The sequence below is a fragment of the Gossypium hirsutum genome, chromosome D02, assembly GCF_007990345.1.
Source record: "Gossypium hirsutum isolate 1008001.06 chromosome D02, Gossypium_hirsutum_v2.1, whole genome shotgun sequence".
Classification (NCBI taxonomy): Eukaryota; Viridiplantae; Streptophyta; class Magnoliopsida; order Malvales; family Malvaceae; genus Gossypium; species Gossypium hirsutum.
Window position 1 is genome coordinate 5,101,148 of NC_053438.1, and position 22,274 is coordinate 5,123,421.

The following is a 22,274-nucleotide window of genomic DNA, read 5'->3' on the forward strand; positions in this document are numbered from 1 at the left end:
ATCTAGTTGATATCTTAACTTTTTTTTCTGTACCTAGTTAATACCTGAACTTGTATTCCATCACCCAAGCTAGTACCTCTGCACTAACACTGTTAGTTTGTGTTGACGTGGCACTAATAACCAATCCTATAGTGACACGTGAAAGCCTCTTAGTATAAAACATGGTAAACATAAATTTAAAAAAAAAACTTAAAAAATATAAATTAATTTTAAGAAGTAATTTTTTTTTTACAAGTTTAGGCACCAATTAGGTACTTTTTGGACAAGTTCAGGTACTAACTAAGTACTTTTGGGGAAATGTGTGTGACAAAATACAAGTTCTGATATCGACTAGGTACAAAAAAGCTCAAGTACCAACTAGGTATTTTTGGATAAGTTGGCCTGTCGTAATTTAATATGTCAAATTAAACTCCCCAATACACTTAACAAGCTTGTTTTCGAGCAATTTAGAGGTCTTTGTCATGTTTTTAGTTAGTTTTAGTTCTTTAAATTAATAAGTGATTAGTGTGTGTTTTGTGCTATTTTGAGACCCAAGATGGCCAATTGGCATTTGGGGAATCTAACGAGGTTGGTGAGTGATGTAGGGAGTTCACAGTGGCTTGAACGACATGGGAACATCACCTAGAATGGTACACGATATTAAAGCATGGAAGTCGTGATATCCTTGACAATGTTGAAAACAAAGAGGATTGAGCCATCAACAGTGGTATTGCGATATCGGCCATAGGATATCGCGATACCCAAAACTCTCAAAGGACCCCCATTTTAAAACCATCGAGGATATCGCAATATCAAACCATGAGTATCATGGTATCACTATCGAGGGGGGACAAAAAATGACCGCATGGATAGTCCTTGTCCAACATGTCTCGTAACTAAAATTAGACAATCAAGGGCAATTTGGTCACTATTTGTAACACCCCTAATCTGTATTCATCGCCAGAATAGGGTTATAGAGTATTACCAGAGTTTAATTACAAATTAATTTACGGACATTTCATTTCATCAAGCATTCATACTTATAACCAATAAAAATCAAAACATTAAAGAGCTAACGTTAGCCAATTTAATTTATATATGTCATTATAACCAGAATCAAATCATCCAAAATTACTGATAGAACCAATGGATAGTGTGATATATCTCTGACAAGCTTTCAACCCAATCGAGTTTCCGATAATCATTTCAATGCATCTAATAATTATACATATTACCAATAATAATTCAATTCCAATAATAAAACACATATTTATATAATATTCATCACCAAATAACATTCACTTTAATTAAATTATACAAAATATAGTTCATACGAACTTACCAGGCTAAATTGCAAAAATACCATAATTCAGAGACATTTTGGTAATTTTCTATTTTCCTTGAATTTCCACCCAATCTTGATCTAAATTAATATTTCATTCAATTTATTATTTTAAATAATAGAACAATTCATTTAATGCAATTTGGTCATTTTTGACATTTTTACAAAATTACCCTTAAAATTTTATTTTTATTCAATTTAGTCTCTGAACCTAAAACATGTAAATTAGCTATTTTAAAATAAAATCATATTAGCTGAATATTCACATATATTTTTCCTCCTCCTCCACTCCATTCCACATCCTTGATATATACATAATACCACTATTTACTTGTTTACTCATAACAAGTTGTTGACTTAAGTCATAGTCACTAAATCAATTATATCTTAAGCTATAGAACCTTGAATTGAGATCTGAAAATTTTATCTAAAACTAGACTCACATATATTCTTACCATAAAATTTTTAGAATTTTTCATTTAGCCAATAAGTACAGTTTATTCTTTAAAATTTCCCCTATTTCACTGTTTGACAGTTCCGACCCCTCTTCACTAAAAATTAATTATCTCTTTGTACAGAATTCGGATGATATTCCCATTTGTTTCTATTGAAAATAGACTCATTAATTATTTTAAATATATAAATTTAAGCCTCTAATTATTTTTATTCAATTTTTTATGATTTTCCAAAGTAAGAACAGGGGAATCCAAAATCATTCTGATATTTTCTCACAAAATTTATTATATCTCATGATTTACAATTCTATTACTTACACCGTTTCTTCTATGAGAAACTAAACTCAATAAGATTTAATTCCATATTTTTTTCATCCTCTAATTCAATCTCCACAATTTATGGTGATTTTTCAAAATTAACCTACTGCTGCTGTTCAAAACTGTTTTAGTGCAATATGTTGATTACTAAGTTTATAACTCCCTTATTCCCTTTCTCTATAATATTTCCCATCACTTTCACTTATTTCCCTTCACTAATATATCAAGAACATAATACCTTATTTAAGAAAACTCTACTATAACATCATTTCTATGCATTTTCAATAATATCAAACTTAAAAATATATTGAAATCTACATAATACCTTATTTAAGAAAACTCTACTATAACATCATTTCTATGCATTTTCAATAATATCAAACTTAAAAATATATTGAAATCTTGATGTTCTTACCTTGTCCTATTAGTTTCAACCTTTAACTTGATTCTCTCTCTCCTCCGGCTTCTATTTCTTGAATCTAACTTGATATTCTAGCTCCCCATAGTCTTCTTATTATCTTTCTTTCTTGATGGCTATAGAAATTCTTTTGATTTCTAGGTGAAAATGATAAATTTTTGGTGAAAGGACCAAATTATAAAGAAAGTAAAACTTTCTTTCTTCTATTCTCTTCTCTTCTAACGTGAAATGCATGGAAAGATGATAGAAATTCCTCATCTTTCCTTCCTTATATACTAAATAAATAATAATAAAATATCTCATTAAATATTAGTAAAATATTAATAAAATAATATTTATCTAATTAAAATATCATCAACATCATCATTACTTTCTAGATTTCTCTCTCTTCCAATTGATCATTTTGCCCTATGTGATCTTTTAAAATTCCATTCTTGAATCATCACTTAATTTGGTAAAATTTGATTTAGTCCCTCAAAATTCTTCACCTTTTCAATTTGGTCCTAATTCATCCATTTTCCTTAGTTTCTAGATCATTCCACCCTTAAAATATTTACGATATTGGTCCTTCAACTTTTTTATATTTACACTTTAACCCCCTCAAATTTTTAGTATTTACTCTTAATCAACAAAACTTTTCTCACTTTTGCGATTTAATCATTTCTTGAATTAATATATCATAATATACTTCCCAATGTTGCCATAACTCAAAATTTCCTTTTTTGTCACTTTATTTCCTTATTTTACTATATCAATGATACCTACTTTCTTACTGTAGTAATTTTTGGAGCATTACACTATTTTTTAGGTCTGTAATTTGCTAAAAGGGCCAAAATTTTGGCTAAACAAATATACACTAGACACGACTATTTTTCATGTTTTAGAATTTTTCTCTTCATCTTTTAGGGTTTTAGTTTTCTTATTCATAACTTTAGGATTTAAGTTTATGTTTATTTTTTGTTTTACTTAGTTTTCATAGCTATTAGTTAAGTTACTTATTACTGTAGCTAGTGTTTATTTATTTGTTTAGTATTTCAAACTCTTTATATTTTTCAGTTTAATCTTAGTTTCAATGCAACTCAGTTTCCTTTTAGTTTCAGCATTAAAAATATGATTTTCAAGGGTTCTTTTACATTTCCTTTGCTGCCATTGTTATTGTTTTCAAGCTTCTTTGAGAAGAACCTAAGCTTTTCTCATTTTTCTTGTGTTTTCCATTTATGCCTTTTGTCTGTGATTATCTTGTTTTTGTTTGCTTAAGCATGAATATGGGTAACTAAATCATAGGTGATTGGTTAATGGAAATGTTAGGTAGTTGATTTTTGGGTTTAGGGACTAAATCACAAAATTTGGACCAAATCGAATAGACTACAAAACTTAAGATTGATTCCCCGAAGAGAAAATTAAGATAAGTGAGACCAAGAGAAGATCTTATTGGACACCAATTTGATAATCTCAAGAGATAAGTCGAATTTCATGCTGTTGAAGAGCTTCTTCTAAAATTGATATTACATAGACTTAAAAAATTGACTATGATACAATTTTTAACCAAAATACAAAAGATACCACAAAATTTTATTTTTCAAACTCAATTCCAAATTTCAATTCATTTAAATTACTTTTCAAAACCGAAAACAAATTATATTTCAAATCTTTTTTATAATAAAAAATAAAATTTCCTCATTTTCTTGCACTTTGCCTATTTTTATTTATTTTTTTGAATTTTTCTAAGTATTTTTAGAAATTTTTAAAATTTTTAAAAAATTCAATTTTTTTTTATTTTTTTATATAAAATTAAGATCAAATTGACAGAAAATACAAAAGTTGAGAATTAAATCATTATTATTATACTAACTAAAAAAGTATCATCATTAGCCACTTAATAGTTGGTTGATAAAAAAATAATTTAAAAAATGCTAGTCATCAAAATATAGCTTTTTTAATTAAGAGATCAAAACAAAAATTTACGCATAATTGAGTTACTAATTGTGTAAATTTACCCTAAATATTAAAGCATAGATAAGATGTAGATTCGTAATGGCTGATTATACAAATGAGTGGCCAAATTTGACGCCCAAAACCTACAAAAGTAAATTTAAAATTCCAATTTAATGAAACAAACGAAGAAACCAAGCAAAAAAACTGTCCAGATTCATCCTCTCAAAAATAGCTTATAAATTAACAACATCGAGACCACATGTTTTTCATATTCATAGAGAACACAACGCCTTTGTCTCGTCTCTCTCACGGTTCCTCGACCAAATCAAGCTACCAAAGGCCAGGCTATAAACAGTACACCCCAACGTTGAGTGTTTTATTTTTTGATTCACCGATCAAAGCTCTTAACAATGTCTTCCACCATCTTCATTCAAACTCCGTTTCAATTCAAATCTTTGAACAAATCCTTGAATACCCATTTTGTTCCTTCCTTTAAACTCCCTGTTTCCCTCTCTTTCAAACCCCGGACCGCTGCCTTCTCCAAACGCGTCCATATCCGAGCTGGTTTGATCGAACCGGACGGTGGGAAACTCGTCGACCTCCACGTGTCGGAACCGGAGCGGGAGTTGAAGAAGCGGGAAGCGGCTTCGTTGCCCAAGGTGAAGCTTACTCCGATCGACGTGCAATGGGTTCACGTTTTGAGTGAAGGCTGGGCTAGCCCGTTAACCGGGTTCATGAGGGAATCTGAGTTCCTCCAAACTCTTCATTTTAACTCGCTCCGGCTCGACGGTGGTTCCTTCGTCAATATGTCGGTCCCGATTATATTGGCTATCGACGATTTGCAAAAAGCGAGTATCGGTGAGTCCGACAGAGTCGCTCTCCTTGACTCGGATGATAAACTCATCGCCATCCTCACCGAGTAAGTTGTTAAAAAAACAGGGGACAGAAAAAAATTAGACCAAAATGTAATTTCATAGATTCTATAGGGACTAATCCACTAGTTTTACCATTTTGTTGAGCTTCCATTTATAACCTGATAAAATCCTTTGTGAATCCACCATTTTGCATTATTGAGAAGCTTGTTCGAATGTGGGTCAATTTATGATCTTTGGTTGTTGCTTATGCTTTGGTTAAATTGATTGTTTTCAGCATTGAGATTTACAAGCACCCTAAGGAAGAAAGGATAGCAAGGACTTGGGGGACTACTGCCCCTGGTTTACCATACGTTGAAGAAACAATAACAAATGCTGGAAATTGGTTGATTGGAGGTGACTTGGAGGTTATAGCGCCGATTAAGTACAACGACGGTCTCGATCGGTTTCGGTTGTCCCCGGTGGAACTCCGTAAAGAGTTTGAGAGGCGCAATGCTGATGCCGTGTTTGCTTTCCAGCTTCGGAATCCTGTTCATAACGGTCACGCTTTGTTGATGACCGATACTCATCGGCGGCTTCTCGAGATGGGTTATAAGAATCCCGTTCTTTTGCTTCATCCATTGGGAGGTTACACTAAGGCAGATGATGTTCCTCTTAGTTGGCGAATGAAACAGCACGAGAAGGTAACTAATACAACCTCTTGTTTGCCTTGTTTGGAAATGTCTTGAAACCCAAGCAACCTAAATTTTGAATGCAAATGCTTGATTGATGATAAATATTTTAATTTAGGTGCTTGAGGATGGTGTTCTTGATCCTGAAACAACTGTGGTATCTATATTCCCATCTCCAATGCACTATGCTGGTCCAACTGAAGTGCAGTGGCATGCTAAGGCTCGGATTAATGCCGGAGCCAATTTTTACATTGTCGGTAGAGATCCGGCTGGAATGGGTCATCCGGTTGAAAAGAGAGATTTGTATGATGCTGATCATGGGAAGAAGGTCTTGAGCATGGCTCCTGGACTTGAGCGGCTGAACATCCTTCCTTTCAGGGTATAACAACAAGCATTCAATCTCATTGCTATTTTCTCTTAAAATGTAATTACTTGTGGCGTAAGATTCGAGAACCCATTGCAGGTTGCTGCATATGATAAAACCCAAGGTAAAATGGCGTTCTTCGATCCCTCGAGGGCTCAAGACTTCCTCTTCATATCAGGCACCAAGGTAAGCTTTCTCACCATATGATTATTACCATAGACTCGGTTTCAACATCTGAACTTAATCCGAAAATGGGGTGCTTCCGGTTTTACAGATGAGGACATTAGCAAAGAACAAAGAGAACCCTCCTCCGGGATTTATGTGCCCTGGCGGCTGGGAAGTGTTGGTCGAGTATTACGCCAGCTTAACACCATCGGACAATGACAGAATACCGCAACCCGTTGCTGCTTAGATGAATTGAATTTGGAAGCAAACCTCGAAACACTATTTATCTCCATCGCGTAATCTGGACCTTGTGAAGTCTCTTGTGTCCAGATTTTTGTTCAATAAAAACCATGTGGAGACCCTGTTTCATAGTCATGAAACTTGCCTCCTTGTTACTAGGATGCCCATTAAGGCATCCACCATTGATTCCATTAAGCCATTTAAGCGTAAGGGCAAATTGTACTATATATATAAATATATTACGTTATTGTCTTCTAATGAGGAACATGGATTGTTATTCTCGTATTTACTGCCAAAAAATCCAAGGTTGTTTCTTAAGCCATGCAAGAAAAATCTACTGCTGATATACTAAATATGAACCAGAACAATTGGCTTGTCTTGTCTGTAACAAAGCTGAGTTAGAGTTCCACTTCTTGTTTTGGACTCTTTAAAGTGCAAGGATCTGGGTTTAAACTAGACATGGTCCAGGACTTTGAAGCCTTACATGATGTGAGCTTTTCCCCTTAATTAGATTTCAAACCCAATTAATTTAAGTAATTCTATTGGATCAAAAGAGTCTAAGATCCCTAATAGTTTAGGCCTTTTATTAAATTACTCCATTTCTTGTCAGAACGGTACGTATCAGTCCTAAATTGGTACCAAATAATGTATGTTCCGTTTCGGTCTGTTTCAATCAATATCAACTTGTATCAATGGATACTAATCTATATTAGTTGGTACAAAATTTTGATATTGTAAACTAAGTTTAAAATTTTTTTTTATCTTAACCATTTTAGTTTTTCTATAATTATATTTAAAATTAAAAGTTATTAAATTAAATTGTTCAAATCTAATTAATAATTTTAATACTTATATTTATAAATAAATATATTTATATGAATGTAATTGAGATATATTTACATGTATATATAATATGTAATTTTTTATCAAAATAATATATAATATATAATTTATTAAGAAACTAGAAATTAGATTATAAATATATATTAAAAATATTTAAATGTACGTATAATTTATCAAGAAATTAAAAATGAGACTACAAACATCTGTGTGTGTGAAAAATAGTTAAAAAAAATCGATAAACCTGAAATGGTACATCAAAACATGTTAGTATTGGTGCCTTAATTGTGAAATTAAAATAAACTTAGTAACAATTTATCAAATACAAACCTTAAACTTAATTGTTTTCCCTGTCAACAAAATCTCTTAATATATTTTTTTTTCAAAATTAATAAAAGAAATTTTATTGAGGGTAATTACTTGGTACATAAGTGGTGAAAAGTTTTTATTCCACAAAGTCTTTTTTTTTTTAATTTTTTTTAATTATCCTTTTATTAATGCAATAATATAGTAGAAAGCTTTATGTAATAAGGACTATCGAACAAAACGGTAGGGAGCTTGACATTTTTTACGTAAGGTCTCAAGTTCAAGTTTTAAATTCCGTCTAATGAAAATTATATGTGAGCTAGTTAGTTAATTCGACTTAATTTAGTGCTTATAATAAATTATTTTAATTAAATCTATTATACAAATAATTAATTCTAACTTAAAAAATATTAAATTAAATGTGGAATAATTTTTACATAAAAAAGGTTTCATGGAAGAAGATAAGCCTCTATGATTAAATGGTTAATTAGATATAAACTAGAATGGGATTTGAAAAAACAAAGTATTTTGCATCTAAGGCATTGTTGGAGTGCCAACTTAACTCACATTTTGATCCAATGATTACTTCACATTTCAATTCATTATGAACTTAAAATACCAATTTCAATATTTCCTCACAAAAAATCTAAACATTGGGTACCTATAATCAAAGCTTAAAAAGTTTCTCTAACATGATTTATTGATTCATTTGCCACCTCAAAAGCCCTTAATTTTTGTGCACAAAAAGCTTTTAACTAATTTAGTTTCATTAAAGGCAAATGGCAATGGCACCCCCCCAAATGGTGCAATCATTTTCAAAGTCTAAAGAAATGATTATGGTGGATATCCCCCACCCACCACCATTCCTACCATTTTTCTCTTCAATTAGAGAGAAAAAAAAGGGTCCAATTAACTTCGCTTTTGAGCTTGTTCAAAGGTGAAAGATTTGTAAAGCAATATATATAACCATTAAATTACATGTCTTTAGCCACCCCTTCATTAACAACAACAAGCTTTAATACCAAGATATGTTTGAATTAACAGTCCCAGCTCTTCATGGCCTTATCACTACAATTATTCCATACCCATCACAGTGTTTAAAGAATTGTTAGATACCCAAAGCTGGCCAGTCCCAGTTATATATATATATGTTCATATGGACCATATAAAAGGGTTTCAAAGTTTGCTGGGATTTTTTTAGTTGTCTTTGGATTCTAATAATGTCCCTTTAGCCATCTTCTTTGATAAACTCTGTACAGCCATGTAGGTCCTTTCTCTTATGCTTTTATCAATGTTGAGACTAAAATCAGGCTTTTCTTATTACATTTTTTTCTTATCTTTCTAAGATCAGCCGACCTACAGTCCAACTCATTTGTGTTTCCAACATGTTCCTGCTTGGCAAAAAAACATAAATTTTCCTTTTCCTAGTACCAAACTTAACTCGGTTATGGTCCAATACGCCATCTACACACCTCTAGTTTATATCTGCAGAACATAAAGAACTGAGTGCCTAGACTAACCTATTTGTTCCTCTGAGAGTGCCTAGAGTTTGGAATAACCTAAAAACAACATAAATTTTATGTAAATTTAGAGTTTGCCGACAATGAACATTATTTAGGTACTATAAAGTCACTGAATGTCCATGTCTCACAAAAAGGAAAGAAAAGGATAATATAAGGCTAAATGGTGAGCAACTTTAGTGAGATTTATATCAATTAGGCTGACAGGGGACCCTTTTTTTTTCTTTCTCAGGCTTATGCTTTAAGCAATGCCTATGAAGTGTCACCATTTCCATCAACTGCTGTAAACACCCTGGCAGGTCTCAATGAAATCAGGCTTTTTACTGAAATGTTTATAGTTGTTTGCATGTGAATATCATCATCATCATCACAATGGTAAGGTTTTCCTTGGAGGTGTATATTTTTGGATTAGACTCCCTTTAGTTTTTCAATCCTGCAATTGGAAAGTGTTTTTTTCTGGCTATCATAGTGGACTACCACAGGCATTTTGATCTTTCAGCTCCAATATATTCAGGGTTTGGTGAATTGAAACATGGGAAATGAAATGGGGAACAACAACACTTCTGGGTTTCAAGGTAAGTGCCTAGTGAGGTGTTTCGGAATTCGTGTTTAAGTTAATGCTTTTTCTAAAATGTACTACATGTTAAGCTACTTATGATGCTGATGTGCTGTTTCAGAAGAAAATAACACAGTTGATAATAAATCTGTACAAGAATTTGATCACGCAGATGGTTTGAAAGGACAAAATCATGTAGTTCAAGCAATTCTAGATACTGATTCTCAAACAGCAAATAAAGGTGAGTGAGTTCAACATTTGATATGCTTAAAATATGTTAATTTTCATATATAAAGTTCAGATGGAATGATGCAGAAGAAGACGAGAAAACTCAGGAAGATGCTGCTCGAACAGATTACGAACAGGAACAAAATCATGAAGTTGTTGTATCTGAAGATGTATATGTAAATGGAAAAGATGAAAAAGGTTAGTCATATAGTATTTTCTTGCCATTATATGATTGTCTATTTACCAGGCACTTGCTAAAGCTTGTTTCTCCATATATGGTGATGATGATGATGATGATGATGATGATGATGATGATGATGATGACTGGTGTAGAAGAAGATACTAACATGATTCCAGTAGATAAGGAACTTTCAATGATAGAATCTGGTTATGAAGAAGAGGCAAAAGGGCAAGGTCATTTAGTACCTGCAGCTGAGGATAAAGATACTCGAAATGAGACGGAATCTGCTACTCTTCAACATGATGGCCTAGCATCTCCTTGTATAAAGGACGGGGAGCATGATGAGAAAGGTTAGTGTATATCTTGGTTGCTATTCATACTTGCTAAAAGACATTTTTCAACTTGTAACAATGATGGATTGATGCAGAACAAGATAGTAGCACAATTCTTGATGTAGAGGAAATGCCCTTGAAAGAAGCTGCTAGGACAGAAGAAACAAATGCAGAAGCTTGCCTAGTTCCTGCAGGTGGAGATGAAAGTACTTGTGGAACCGAGACAGGCCAGGTTTCCGGTGATCGTGGTGGAAAGGAATATCCAAGTGTTGACAAGCAGAAACCTGATGAGAAAGGTTAATAAATATAATATTTTGTTGCATATATGTTGGAATTCCAATGAACAATTGCAGAAAACAACATGTTTTAGCATCAGTATTTCTAAATTATGTTTATATATACTACTGTATTGAATCGGTTCAGAAGAAGATATTACTGTAAATGATGAAACTGAGGAACAATCCTCACAAGAAGCTGCTAATACAGATGAAACAAATGCAGAAGCTTGCCTAGTTCCGGCAGGTGGAGATGAAAGTAATCGTGGAACTGAGACAGGCCAGGTTTCTGGTGATCGTGGTGGAATGGAATATCCAAGTGTTGATAAACAGACACCTGATGAGAAAGGTTAATAAACATATGTTGCAATTCCAATGAACTAATGCAGAAACAACATATTTCAGCATCAGTTTTTCTAAATTATGTTTATATATGCTACTGTATATCACTGGTGCAGAAGAAGATATTACTGTAAATGATGAAACTGAGGAACAATCCTCACAAGAAGCTGCTAGCACAGATGTATTAGATAGACAAGTTCAACTACTTCCTGTAGTTGAAGATAAAGCTACTCATGGGAATCAAATAGGCTTTGTTACTAGTGATCCCGAGGGAACCGCAGATCTTAATGGTGACAATCCGAAAGAGCATGAGAAAGGTTAGTAAATGCAGTGTTTTATTTACCAATATTTGGTTGTCTATTTACCAGGCACTTCCTAAATGAATTTGTTTCTCTGTATATGATGATGATGATTGGTGTAGAAGAAGATACTAACATGATTCAAGTAGATAAGGAAAATTCCATGAAAGAAGCTGGTTATGCAGATGATGCAGAAGGACAAGATCATTTAGTTCCAGCAGCTGAGGATACAAATACTCGGGGAAATGAGACGGAATCAGTTTCTCTTGAACATGATGGCCTAGCATCTCCCCATATTGAGGACTCGGAGCACGAAGAGAAAGGTTAGTATATATATTGATTGCTGATATCTAGTTGGCTATTCAGGCTTACTAAGGGATATTTTTTCGACTTACAACGATGATGGATCCATGCAGAACAAGATACTAGCACAATTCTTGAAGTAGAGGAAATACCCCTGAAAGAAGCTGCTATTACAGATGAAACAAATGCAGAAGCTCGCCTAGCTCCTGCAGGTGGAGATGAGAGTACTCATGGAACTGAGACAGGGCTGGTTTTCGATGATCATGATGGAACGGAATATCCATGTATTGACAAGCAGAAACATGATGAGAAAGGTTAATAAATATAACGTTTCTGTGCCTATATGTCACTATTCCAATGAACTAATGCAGAAAACCATGTTTCAGCATCAGTGTTTCTAAATTATGTTTACATATCCGTACCATATTGAATTGGTGCAGAAGATATTACCATAAATGATGAAGCTGCAGAACGATCCTCACAAGAAGCTGCTAACACAGATGTATTAGCTACAGTTGAAGATAAAGCTACTCATGGAAATGAAATAGGCTTGGATTCTACTGAACCCGAGGGAACCGCAGATCTTCAGAGTGACAATCCGGAAGAGCATGAGACAGGTTAGTAAATGAAGTGTTTTGTTTGCCAATATATGGTTGTCTAATTACAATCCTGGTAAATGCAGAAATGAACAACACAAATGCTGAACCTCAAGAGAAACCTCTAGCAAAAGATGATATTGAAGAAAAAAATCCAACAATTCGTGCAGCTGAAGGTGAAGATTATAATAAAACAGAGGCCGTATCGGCTTCTGGTGACCCTGTGGTAGTAGGAGATACTCCTGATAACAAGATATTGGAAGGGCAAGGTTAGTAAGTTCTCATTCTAGCATGCAGAAGTTGAACTTGAAAATGTCTTAATCGAGTTTCGGTATTCATCTTTTTGTCAAGCGATCGGTTTAAAACATACTTTGGTCCTTCGTTGTTTACAGAACAAGGAAAAACTGAACTTGATCCTCCAGCTGAATCTACAGAAGTTGATGCAAAACCAGGTGAAGTAGTTGGAGGCAGTGAAACCGAACCAACTTCTTCAACTAAGAACTTGGAAGATCAAGAGATGGAAAAAGAGTCAAATTTCGAGGAGAATCTGTCTGGAAGAAATCATGATGTTGAGAACCAGAATCCCATGAAGAAAGGTTAGTACACTTCAGTGATGTGTACTAAAAGATACTAATACATCATAAATATCAATTGACATTAAAAAGTTTTTCATTTACATATGCAATGCACACAAGACATCCATCTTAGTCGTTTGGTGCTTATTTTGCAACAGAAGATGAGGAGGCAAGCAACTCACTATCTGGTGCAGCATCTTCACTCGAGCCTGATGAGCATGAGTTGGCTGAAATCTGCACTGAACTACTGGTACTAGAGTGTAATGGGCCAGTGAAGAGTGAGGATATGATCATACCATCTTTGACGTGCCAAGATCAGGAAAATGGTTTCATTTTAGATGATAGCGTATCAACGGATCCGGTCGAGACTGTTTCTCCTGATCTAAGTCCGGAGGCAGGAAAAGGAAGGGATGAGTTCTTGGTGGAAGAAATGGCAATTAAAGAAGTGAGCAGGGATGAGAAACTTGAACTTAAAGATGGGGATGATGAGGCTGGGAATGGATTAGGAACTATAACCACAGTAATGACAGATTTGCCAACAGGAATTGGAGCCAAATGCAATGGAGAGTTGCCAAGTGAGATGAACTCAGCTAAAAATGATTCCATTGAATCACAGAACATCCTGGTTGAAGCTTCCGAAACCGAGCTCGAAGACAAAGGCATGGTTCTTAGCCAAAAAGGTGCATCGGTAGAGGAGGAATCTGAAAATGGAAATGCCAAGCAGTCTCATTGCCAGGTTCAATCTGCACAGGAGGCAACTGAAAAACCAAATGGCCAGGGGTCTGAAGAAGGATCAAAAGATGATGATCAAAGCGCCTTGTCACCTCAGTTTATGATGAATGGCCGTCAGAAAGAGAAAATAACATGTCTGCTCAATGCTGATTGTGATTCAAACAAGGACTGTCAATTTCTGCAGGCAAAGATTCTTGAGAATGGTCACATGGTTGATGCATCTATTAACCACCAGAAACAACAAAAGGACTCACAACAAGAAGTTCAATTGGTCACTGATTCTTCAGACACCTTTTTCATGGATCAAATGAACAAAGAGGAATCAGAAGAGAAAAAAATTATAGAAGAAAAGAAAGATTCAAATCCCATTGAAAATGGAAAGCAGTGTATATCTCAATCATATGATCCTATAGAACAGATGCAGGGAAGTGTCATGGCAGAAGTAAAGCAAGAACCTTTATGGGATCTTTCAGAATATCCAAAACCAATTCCATTAACAATGATTGACACTACACCAAAACAGTGTAGTAAACAATGTGCAAATGGTGAAACACCTCAAGTTGTTGCCATTGCCAATGGTGATTATAATAACCAAAGAGAAAGTGTGGGAAGGTTCAGCCTGGAATCCAATCCTGATACCATTAATTCTCAAATGAGAAAATCCCCAAGCTTTGATCTTGATCTCAGAATCCATGCAAGAGCTGAAGACTCAGATCAAACACCTTTGCTGTATCAAGATAAGACCACCATTGAGAGCTTCTCGACCCAAGCTGAGGAGAAAGCCAACACTGAAAACGGTGAAAACCCATCACAGTACGAATCAATGGCTACTGAGGAGAAAGCTGTAACATTAGAAAGAAGTGATTCGGAGAAGTCAAGAACCCCATTCCTGGGATTCTTGAAAGAAGATGAAGAAGAAGCTGATGAACATAACATGTTAATGGAGAAGAACCCAAAGAAACAAGGCAACCAATCTGCAACAAACAAGACAACCACAAAGGTTTCAACATCTGTTACAACAAAAGGTAAAGTGAAACGCAAGCCTATTACTGCTTTCTTTGGCACCTGCATGTGTTGTGCAACTGTGACAAATTAATCAAATAAACACCATTGAAGACCCTTTTTTTTTTCCTTTTGTTTTTGCTTGGGTTGAGTTGGGTTGGGTTGAGCTTAATTATTATTTTTATTATTTTTATTTAATTGAAGCTTTGAAAAATGGAGTTTTGTGAGAGATGTGAATTGTAACTATGGCTGTATTTTTTTTCTTTTTTTTGGGTTTCTTATTGAATTTGTATAAAAGATGGAGTTTGATGATGTAAAAGTAAAACTTGGGCAATATTTATTTTTTGCTGCCTTTGATTGTAATATTTGCTAATTTTATATTAAAAAAGATGAAGGGTTCTATTTATTTATTAATTAATTGATGAATTTAATTTTTTTAATTAGTTATATATGAACTTTGATTTTATGTAATTTTATACCTCGAATTCTGATTTGATTCAAATATTACAAACCAATAACAATGTTATCGAATTAGCACCGATCTACGTTGATATATTGCATGCACAAATAATTATATTGATCCAATATGAAAATAAATATACGTATTTATTTCTTTAAATATGCACAATTGAATCAAAATTTCATATATACATATAAATCACAATTTAAGTTTCATGTATATAATTCCACCAAATCAAAATTTATGTATCAAATTGTGCTTGATTCGTTATTAATTAATAATGAATTTTATGGATGATATTAATCTCTCATATATCAAGGCTTTGTTGTTGGCTTACTTTGCTTTGGGTAATAGGTTATTATAATGGTAGATACATTCGCGGTCGGGTTTGGTTCGAGCTAGGTTTATGCATAATATTAATGTGCTTTATATTTGTTTAAGTTTTATCTAAAATCATCTATATTTGTGGCTAACTTAAACTCGTTTTAGACTCACTTATTTTTTTAAAAAAATATTTTATAATTTGATACTTAATTTTTAAAAAATTTTCATTTTATTAAAAATTTAAATTCAGACAACTTAACATATTTTTTTAATGTTTGCTTAGTATTATATCACTATATATTTAATTTTATTTGATACAAATGACATAATATATAAAAATAAAAAATATATACTACAAAAGTATAAAACGAACGGGATCAAGCTTGGTTCAAGCCTTAAAATTTTTTTGTCTATACCCAATTTTTGTGCCTCGTATTAGTGTGGTACAATTTGTATTAAACAATGATTTTATAATGCTTTAGTATTAATAACTATGGTGTTCCATTTTCCAAAATTCACAATTTTTTTCACTTAAAACAAATTAAAATTTCAACTAAAATACAAGAAAAAAAATGGGGGAAATATATTGAACTTTAAGTAAAAAAAAAGGTCTAATTTAACTTTAGGTCCTTGATGGACATCAGAGTACAACAAATTAGAGCAATTACTTCTTCGGTAGATAGAAACAAAACGAATTTTGAATACAAATTAAAAATAAAAAACTATAATAAGTTGATCAATCAAATGGTTGATGAAGCCCTAGTAGTTGTTTTTTTAATCATCATCCAACGGTTGTCATCATTTTGACAAATTCATCATAGTTGACCTGACCATCACCGTCCAAATCAGCTTCTTTGATCATCTGCTCAACTTCCTCATCCGTTAATTTCTCACCAAGATTGATCATCACATGCCTCAGCTACACATAATCAAATCAACACTAATTAATTTTAAATTAATCATATTAATTAAATTAATTAAGATCCAAAACCCCAAATCCAATGTCCTGTAAAAATCATGGCTAACATTCATTGCATGCAAAAACAGACATTACAGCCTATCATATAAATGGGTGTCCACCAGAAGCTCAGTTGAACCATGGTGAAAACATGTGAATCACCCCATATAAATAATTTGATTTCCTTTATGTGCAAATCCCAAGGTAAATCAATGTCAAGACAGGTTAAAATATCATCTTATTGTAAGTTCGGATCATATTTATTTTTCAACATAATGTCTAAAACCACCTATAGTCCCTAAACTCATAAACATGAAAATAATGAGCTAAAACACACTCGAACCTTAATGGTACTAAGTTAATAGTATCTAGGTAGGGGTTTTAGAAAAATTTTCCCTTTAGTCCCTCCAAATATAAAAATTGAAATTTAAGCTGTCTAACATAATTAAAATTGTGTGTATTATTGGTATTTGGTCAAAATTTTCCAACTTTCTTCCCCTCTTTCTTCACTTTATTCCCTTGCATGTATGAAAGGTACTAGACAACTTTTATGGATAGTCAAAATAGCCTAGTTGTGGGTTTTTCATGCTTTTGGATGTGAAAGGCAAAGCTAAAAAGATGTAAGAATTTTTGTAATCCCAACAAAGTTTTGGATTTGAATCTTCAAAGCAATAATTCCTTCATTGAATAAAGTTAGGAAAGGAAAAAGAATTAATTGCATTAGAAGTCCTCAAACAACAATGAAATTTTTAAATTGATTATTAGGCTTTAAAATATTCTAGTTGAGAATATTTAAAACACGTTCATGCATTAAGTTTACATGCGTTTAGAATTTGATTCATATGTTTTAAATATGCCCTCGTCAGATTCAAATTGTCGTTTAACGTCCAAGTTGATGGTTAGACTATAGAAAAAAACTCAAATAGAATGCTCTGAAATTTGGGGCCAATTTAAAATTTAGGTCTCAGCTTAAGGACTTCTAGTAAAAATAACATATTTTCATTTTAGTATCTAGACTTTTTCCACACTTTAGTACTTGAACTATTAATTTCTCAATTTACCCAAAAAATGGAAGTTGCCAATTAAACCATGACATGCGACACATTCTTATTGGATGTTGATACTTTTTTTGAGATAAAATAAGATGAAAATAATAGTTTAGATACCAAAATAGGACCAAAAAAAAAGAAATTTAAGTACCAAATTAAAAAATGTGTATAATTTAAGGGCTAAATTATAAATAAAGCATTAAAAAAACACAATTTGACCAAAAAAAACATGAAATAATGCATGAAAAATCAAACTTACCTCATTAGCTGATATATACCCATTTTGATCCTTGTCAAAAACCTTGAAAGCCTCTTTAAGTTCCTCCTCTGCATCAGTTTCCTGGTTTTTTATTTTTTATTTTTTACACAGGCAACAACTTCAATCAATCAACCAATCATACATACATACATACATACATACATACATACATACATACATTATTTGGGTTTTGTTTTTGTACCTTCATTTTCTTGGCCATCAAGTTCAAGAACTCTGCAAATTCAATGGTTCCATTGCCATCAGCATCAACTTCAGTTATCATATCTTGAAGCTCTTCTTCAGTGGGATTTTGATCTAAGGATCTAATCACAGTTGCCAGTTCTTCCACAGTAATGCAACCTATAATGAAACAAAAATACCATTAATAATTTGGTGCTATACATTAAATTTAGCCACAAAAAGTATGAAGGAAATGAAAAATATGAACCATCTCCATCTTTGTCAAACAGACAAAAGGCTTCTTTGAACTCAACAATCTGTTCTTCACTCAGTATATCACCCATTCTTATTTGTTTGGTTGCCTAGAAAAAGAAGGAAAAAATATTCTCAAGAAAGTTGTTCCAGAGGGACAAAGAGATGATATGAGAGAAAGAGAAGAGAGGGGTGTCTGTTGTTTTGAGTATAGCTCAAGCTTAGCTGGGTTTATGTAGAATTCCAATGCAATGAAGTGTAGCCAATTTTTTTTTTATTTTCTATTTAAAAATTTTAAAATTAGAAATAATATATTTTAATAAAAAGGAAAAAGAGAAATAATTAAGTAAATCAACTTAATAATAAGAAAGTCAAATCAAGGTTATGACTTAAGACTTAAGATTGCAATTAGAGATGTGGATTTTGGATGTAAGGAATGAAATCATAATAAATTATTATAAATATTGATCATGAAAAAAAATCTAATGGATTTAGAAAAAAAATTAATCGGTGGTCAATTGAGTAATAAAATATCGATATTATATCAGTTAAGTCCTTCTGTCAGTATAATCATCAATTTAGGCGTTAATAGCTAGTTCAGATAAAAAAGTGAAGCATATTATAAAATGTATGGGTCAAATTGTAATATGTATGTACTTAAAGTACAGAATTGGTCCTTAAACTTCAAAGCATTCTAATTGAATCTAAAATATCGATATTATATCAATTAAGTTTTTCTCTCATCCTAATAATCAATTTAGGCATTAATATAGCTAGTTTAGAAAAAAAGTGAAGCGTATTATTGAATATATGGATCAAATAGTAATCGTGTATGTACTTACAACACGAAAAAATCGGACTTGATGAACTTTAAAAAATAGCATGAATGAGATTTACGAGGATTATTTCTTTTACAATTATAAGTCCAAGTTATCTATATAATAGGTACACACGTGTTTACACCTTTGATTTATGATTTAAAGATGCTTTACATCACATTTTAGTTGTCATTTAACACTTAAGCTAACGGTAAAGCTAATGAAAAAGATCTAATTGATACGATACTAATACTTAAAAGACTCAATTAAAATGTTTTGAAAATTGGAAACCAATTTTAAATTCAATCTGTAGTTTGAGGACGTCTAGTGAAATTAACCCTAATTAAAATGTTAACTTGCCTTATGTTTGTGTAAGGTAAAGTTGGGATTGAATCATTATATTTTAATTTGACATAATTTAATCCCTCTACTTTTACAATGTCATTAGTTCATCCAAATAGTTAACATTGATAGTTATTCCAATTAAAACGCCATCCCGATTTTTATTTAAAAGAAAAACCCTTCCAAACATCAAAGTGATGCATTAATGACAAAATTTTAGCCTAAACTATTTCTGGGTGGCCCCGAATCGAGTTATGTATTTTTATAAGAGTTGAAATGCAATTCCATCATTGTATTAGCTTATATCTTTATACTTTTTAAATGATTAAATTAACAGTTTATCATTTTTGAAGGGTCAATGTGTAATTTAACTATTTATTAATTTATAATTTTACAAAATATAAAGGGGCTTGGCCCCTACCAACCCCATCAATGCCGCTCTTGTGTTAACCATCTAGACTAGCTAATAACATTATAAAAATAGAAAATCGGAATTACATGAAAGTGAAATATAAGGACTAAACTGTAAACTTAAGCATAATAAGAGGGACTAAAAGCTTTTGGTGAAATGTGAAAAAGATATGGGAGAATTAAAATTTTGAAGACAGCTGTAAGGGTTAGAAGAAGAGGAGACAAAACTAAAAAAGCATTCAAAGCAAAAGAGGGATTAATATATAAGATTGGGTGACTGACTGACTACGGGGAGATGTGAACACTGCATATTCCATCCTTTGTGTTTATTTTATTTATTTTTCAAACCCCATAAAGCACGCTGCCTTGCTTGCACCACCCCATCCAATTACTTTGTTAAATTTCATTTCACAATGATAATTAAAAGAAATATATAAATATATATTTTTAAAATTTCGATAACAAAAATTCGAACCACACAATAGATTTCGAATCGTTCTGTTTTAAATAGAATGAACCCTTTTTTTAATGATAAAAATGAGATGTAAAGGCTTATATGAAGTGATTCTGCTAATTGCTTGCTTCTCAGTATATGCAAGAGGACGTAGATTGTTAAGCGTGTATTATCTTTTGATTTAAGGGTTTAGATCTAAATTGGAGTCTAACATCCGTAGAGATGGTAATGACTTTCAATATTATACATCCATAATGGCTAGGGCGAAACTAGAGAAGGTGAGCGGGGTATTAATTCCCCTAAAATAGAAAGAAATTATACTTTGACCTCTTTAAAACTTAAAAAATTACAGGCTAACGCATAATAAACTGTATTTCAATGATAAAATTATAAAGTTATAAGCTCGTAATGGAAAATTGTAATTTTAACTCTCATAAAAAGTTATAATTTAGTTTTAGTCTCTCTAAAAATAATTTCTAACTTCAACTTTACATGGTAAGATGAAGCAGGTAGCGAGATAGAGCATATAAATCGTAAGTTTAACAATATTTATTCTTGCTCATTCCATTGCCATCTTTAATAAAAAATATTATTAAAAAAATCCGAAAATAATTTTTTTTCTCTTAAAGCTATGGAAATTATCTTTATTTTTTTTTTCTGGTAATAAGATAAGCAAACCTTTACATCAAACTAATCTAGAACAAAAGCATTCTTATCTATATAAAACTCTAAGAGATATAAGAGCTCTCGAGGAACCTCCTCAAAAACCTAATAGCCGTCTTTCTTGTCGGAGGCCATTTTTATTAGTGAATCTGTAACTTTATTTTCTTCCCTAAAAATATCTCGTATTTTTTAAAATATCAAGTAATGTATTTCGATAATGTGATTGAATGGGAAGTTTATAAATAATGGGATTTTGTCATCTTATAATTTAATTTAAATATTTAAAAAGAAAATGGGTACCTAAGTCAATAAATAAAGGAAAGAAAAAGAAGGCCATAAATGTGCATGGCTGTCCACGCGGTTTTATAACGTTTTATAGGGATAGAGTACGGTTGTACTCTTTGAAAAATGGGGGCAAAGTTCAGTAATAAAATTAGAAAAATAAATAAATAAATAAATCTTGGGATGTTTATAATAATAAAAATGGTAAATAAAAATAGTTGACTTAGCCACTCAACGCAGTATTAACACGTAGGGGGGAAAACAAGAAAAGAAAAGCAGAGACCAAGTGAGGGAGACAAAGTCATACGGTCGACAGTTTAGACTTTGATTTGATTTCAACCTTCGAACCCCCCCCCCCACAGGCTTGAAAATTTCACAAACATCCTGGAAAATGTCTGAAAATGGAAGATGTCTTTTGACTCAGTCTGGGGCTACTTTTACTACAAGTAAGTCGGTTGCTAGGTAGGTGGGGGTTGAATTGTGTGGCTGATTTTATGGTTTTCCCAAAGGTTTCATTCTAAACCCATTTCTTTTCAGAGTAACTATTATCAACCCATTCTGTTAGTTTGTTGGGTCTTGATCCGTACTTTGTATAGGTTCGGATATGTGTAGTGTTATGTATGGGTAAGCCCGAGATGAAGACATGTAATATAACTAAATTTGTATATGTGAACCCACTTTTAAGTATATACGTGTTAACTTTAAAGTAGGGTATGTATCATCATATATGAAAATCTACTTAATATGTTACATCTATGAACAATGACCGTATCATATAAATATATAGAATTATCCCATCTGAGGGGATACACAGAAAAACACTCAACAGATTTATATAAGTTTAATTTTTTTAAAAAATAGGAAAAATATATAATAGTAAGAAGATGTTGATTTGATAGTAAAGATTCAAGTTTAGTTTTATTTGATTTAAGTTTAAATATATTTCAATTGTTAGTTTGATGTAGACAGTGATCAT

General features: G+C 32.3%; 3 protein-coding genes across 10 annotated transcripts; 2 read left to right on the top strand and 1 right to left on the bottom strand.

The window, feature by feature from the left end:
• The first annotated feature begins 4,627 nt into the window (after nt 1-4,627).
• LOC107927791 (ATP sulfurylase 1, chloroplastic) lies at nt 4,628-7,044 on the top strand. The gene is made up of 5 exons (XM_016858905.2): nt 4,628-5,366; nt 5,597-6,002; nt 6,109-6,369; nt 6,454-6,540; nt 6,629-7,044. The coding sequence occupies exons 1-5, from the start codon at nt 4,858-4,860 to the stop codon at nt 6,764-6,766; spliced, it is 1,401 nt and encodes a 466-aa protein (XP_016714394.2). The 5' UTR covers nt 4,628-4,857; the 3' UTR covers nt 6,767-7,044.
• Nucleotides 7,045-8,905: 1,861 nt separating this feature from the next.
• LOC107927804 (uncharacterized) lies at nt 8,906-15,260 on the top strand. Of its 8 annotated transcripts, none has more exons than XM_041088143.1 (14): nt 8,906-9,800; nt 9,940-10,000; nt 10,103-10,222; nt 10,297-10,407; nt 10,543-10,740; nt 10,818-11,018; nt 11,146-11,346; nt 11,456-11,656; nt 11,761-11,961; nt 12,055-12,255; nt 12,382-12,558; nt 12,624-12,806; nt 12,930-13,133; nt 13,274-15,260. In XM_041088143.1, the coding sequence occupies exons 2-14, from the start codon at nt 9,958-9,960 to the stop codon at nt 14,938-14,940; spliced, it is 3,708 nt and encodes a 1,235-aa protein (XP_040944077.1). In that variant the 5' UTR covers nt 8,906-9,800; nt 9,940-9,957; the 3' UTR covers nt 14,941-15,260. The 8 variants fall into 8 exon arrangements, with proteins under 8 accessions (XP_040944077.1, XP_040944079.1, XP_040944078.1 ...); XM_041088145.1 differs by having other exon boundaries at nt 8,921-9,800; nt 11,824-11,961; nt 13,271-15,260; XM_041088144.1 differs by having other exon boundaries at nt 8,921-9,800; nt 11,209-11,346; nt 13,271-15,260.
• A 968-nt stretch (nt 15,261-16,228) lies between these two features.
• LOC107927660 (calmodulin-like protein 8) lies at nt 16,229-18,548 on the bottom strand. The gene is made up of 4 exons (XM_016858769.2): nt 18,345-18,548; nt 18,099-18,256; nt 17,897-17,977; nt 16,229-16,549 (listed from the first exon to the last, which is right to left on the bottom strand). The coding sequence occupies exons 1-4, from the start codon at nt 18,418-18,420 to the stop codon at nt 16,412-16,414; spliced, it is 453 nt and encodes a 150-aa protein (XP_016714258.1). The 5' UTR covers nt 18,421-18,548; the 3' UTR covers nt 16,229-16,411.
• Nucleotides 18,549-22,274: the final 3,726 nt, after the last annotated feature.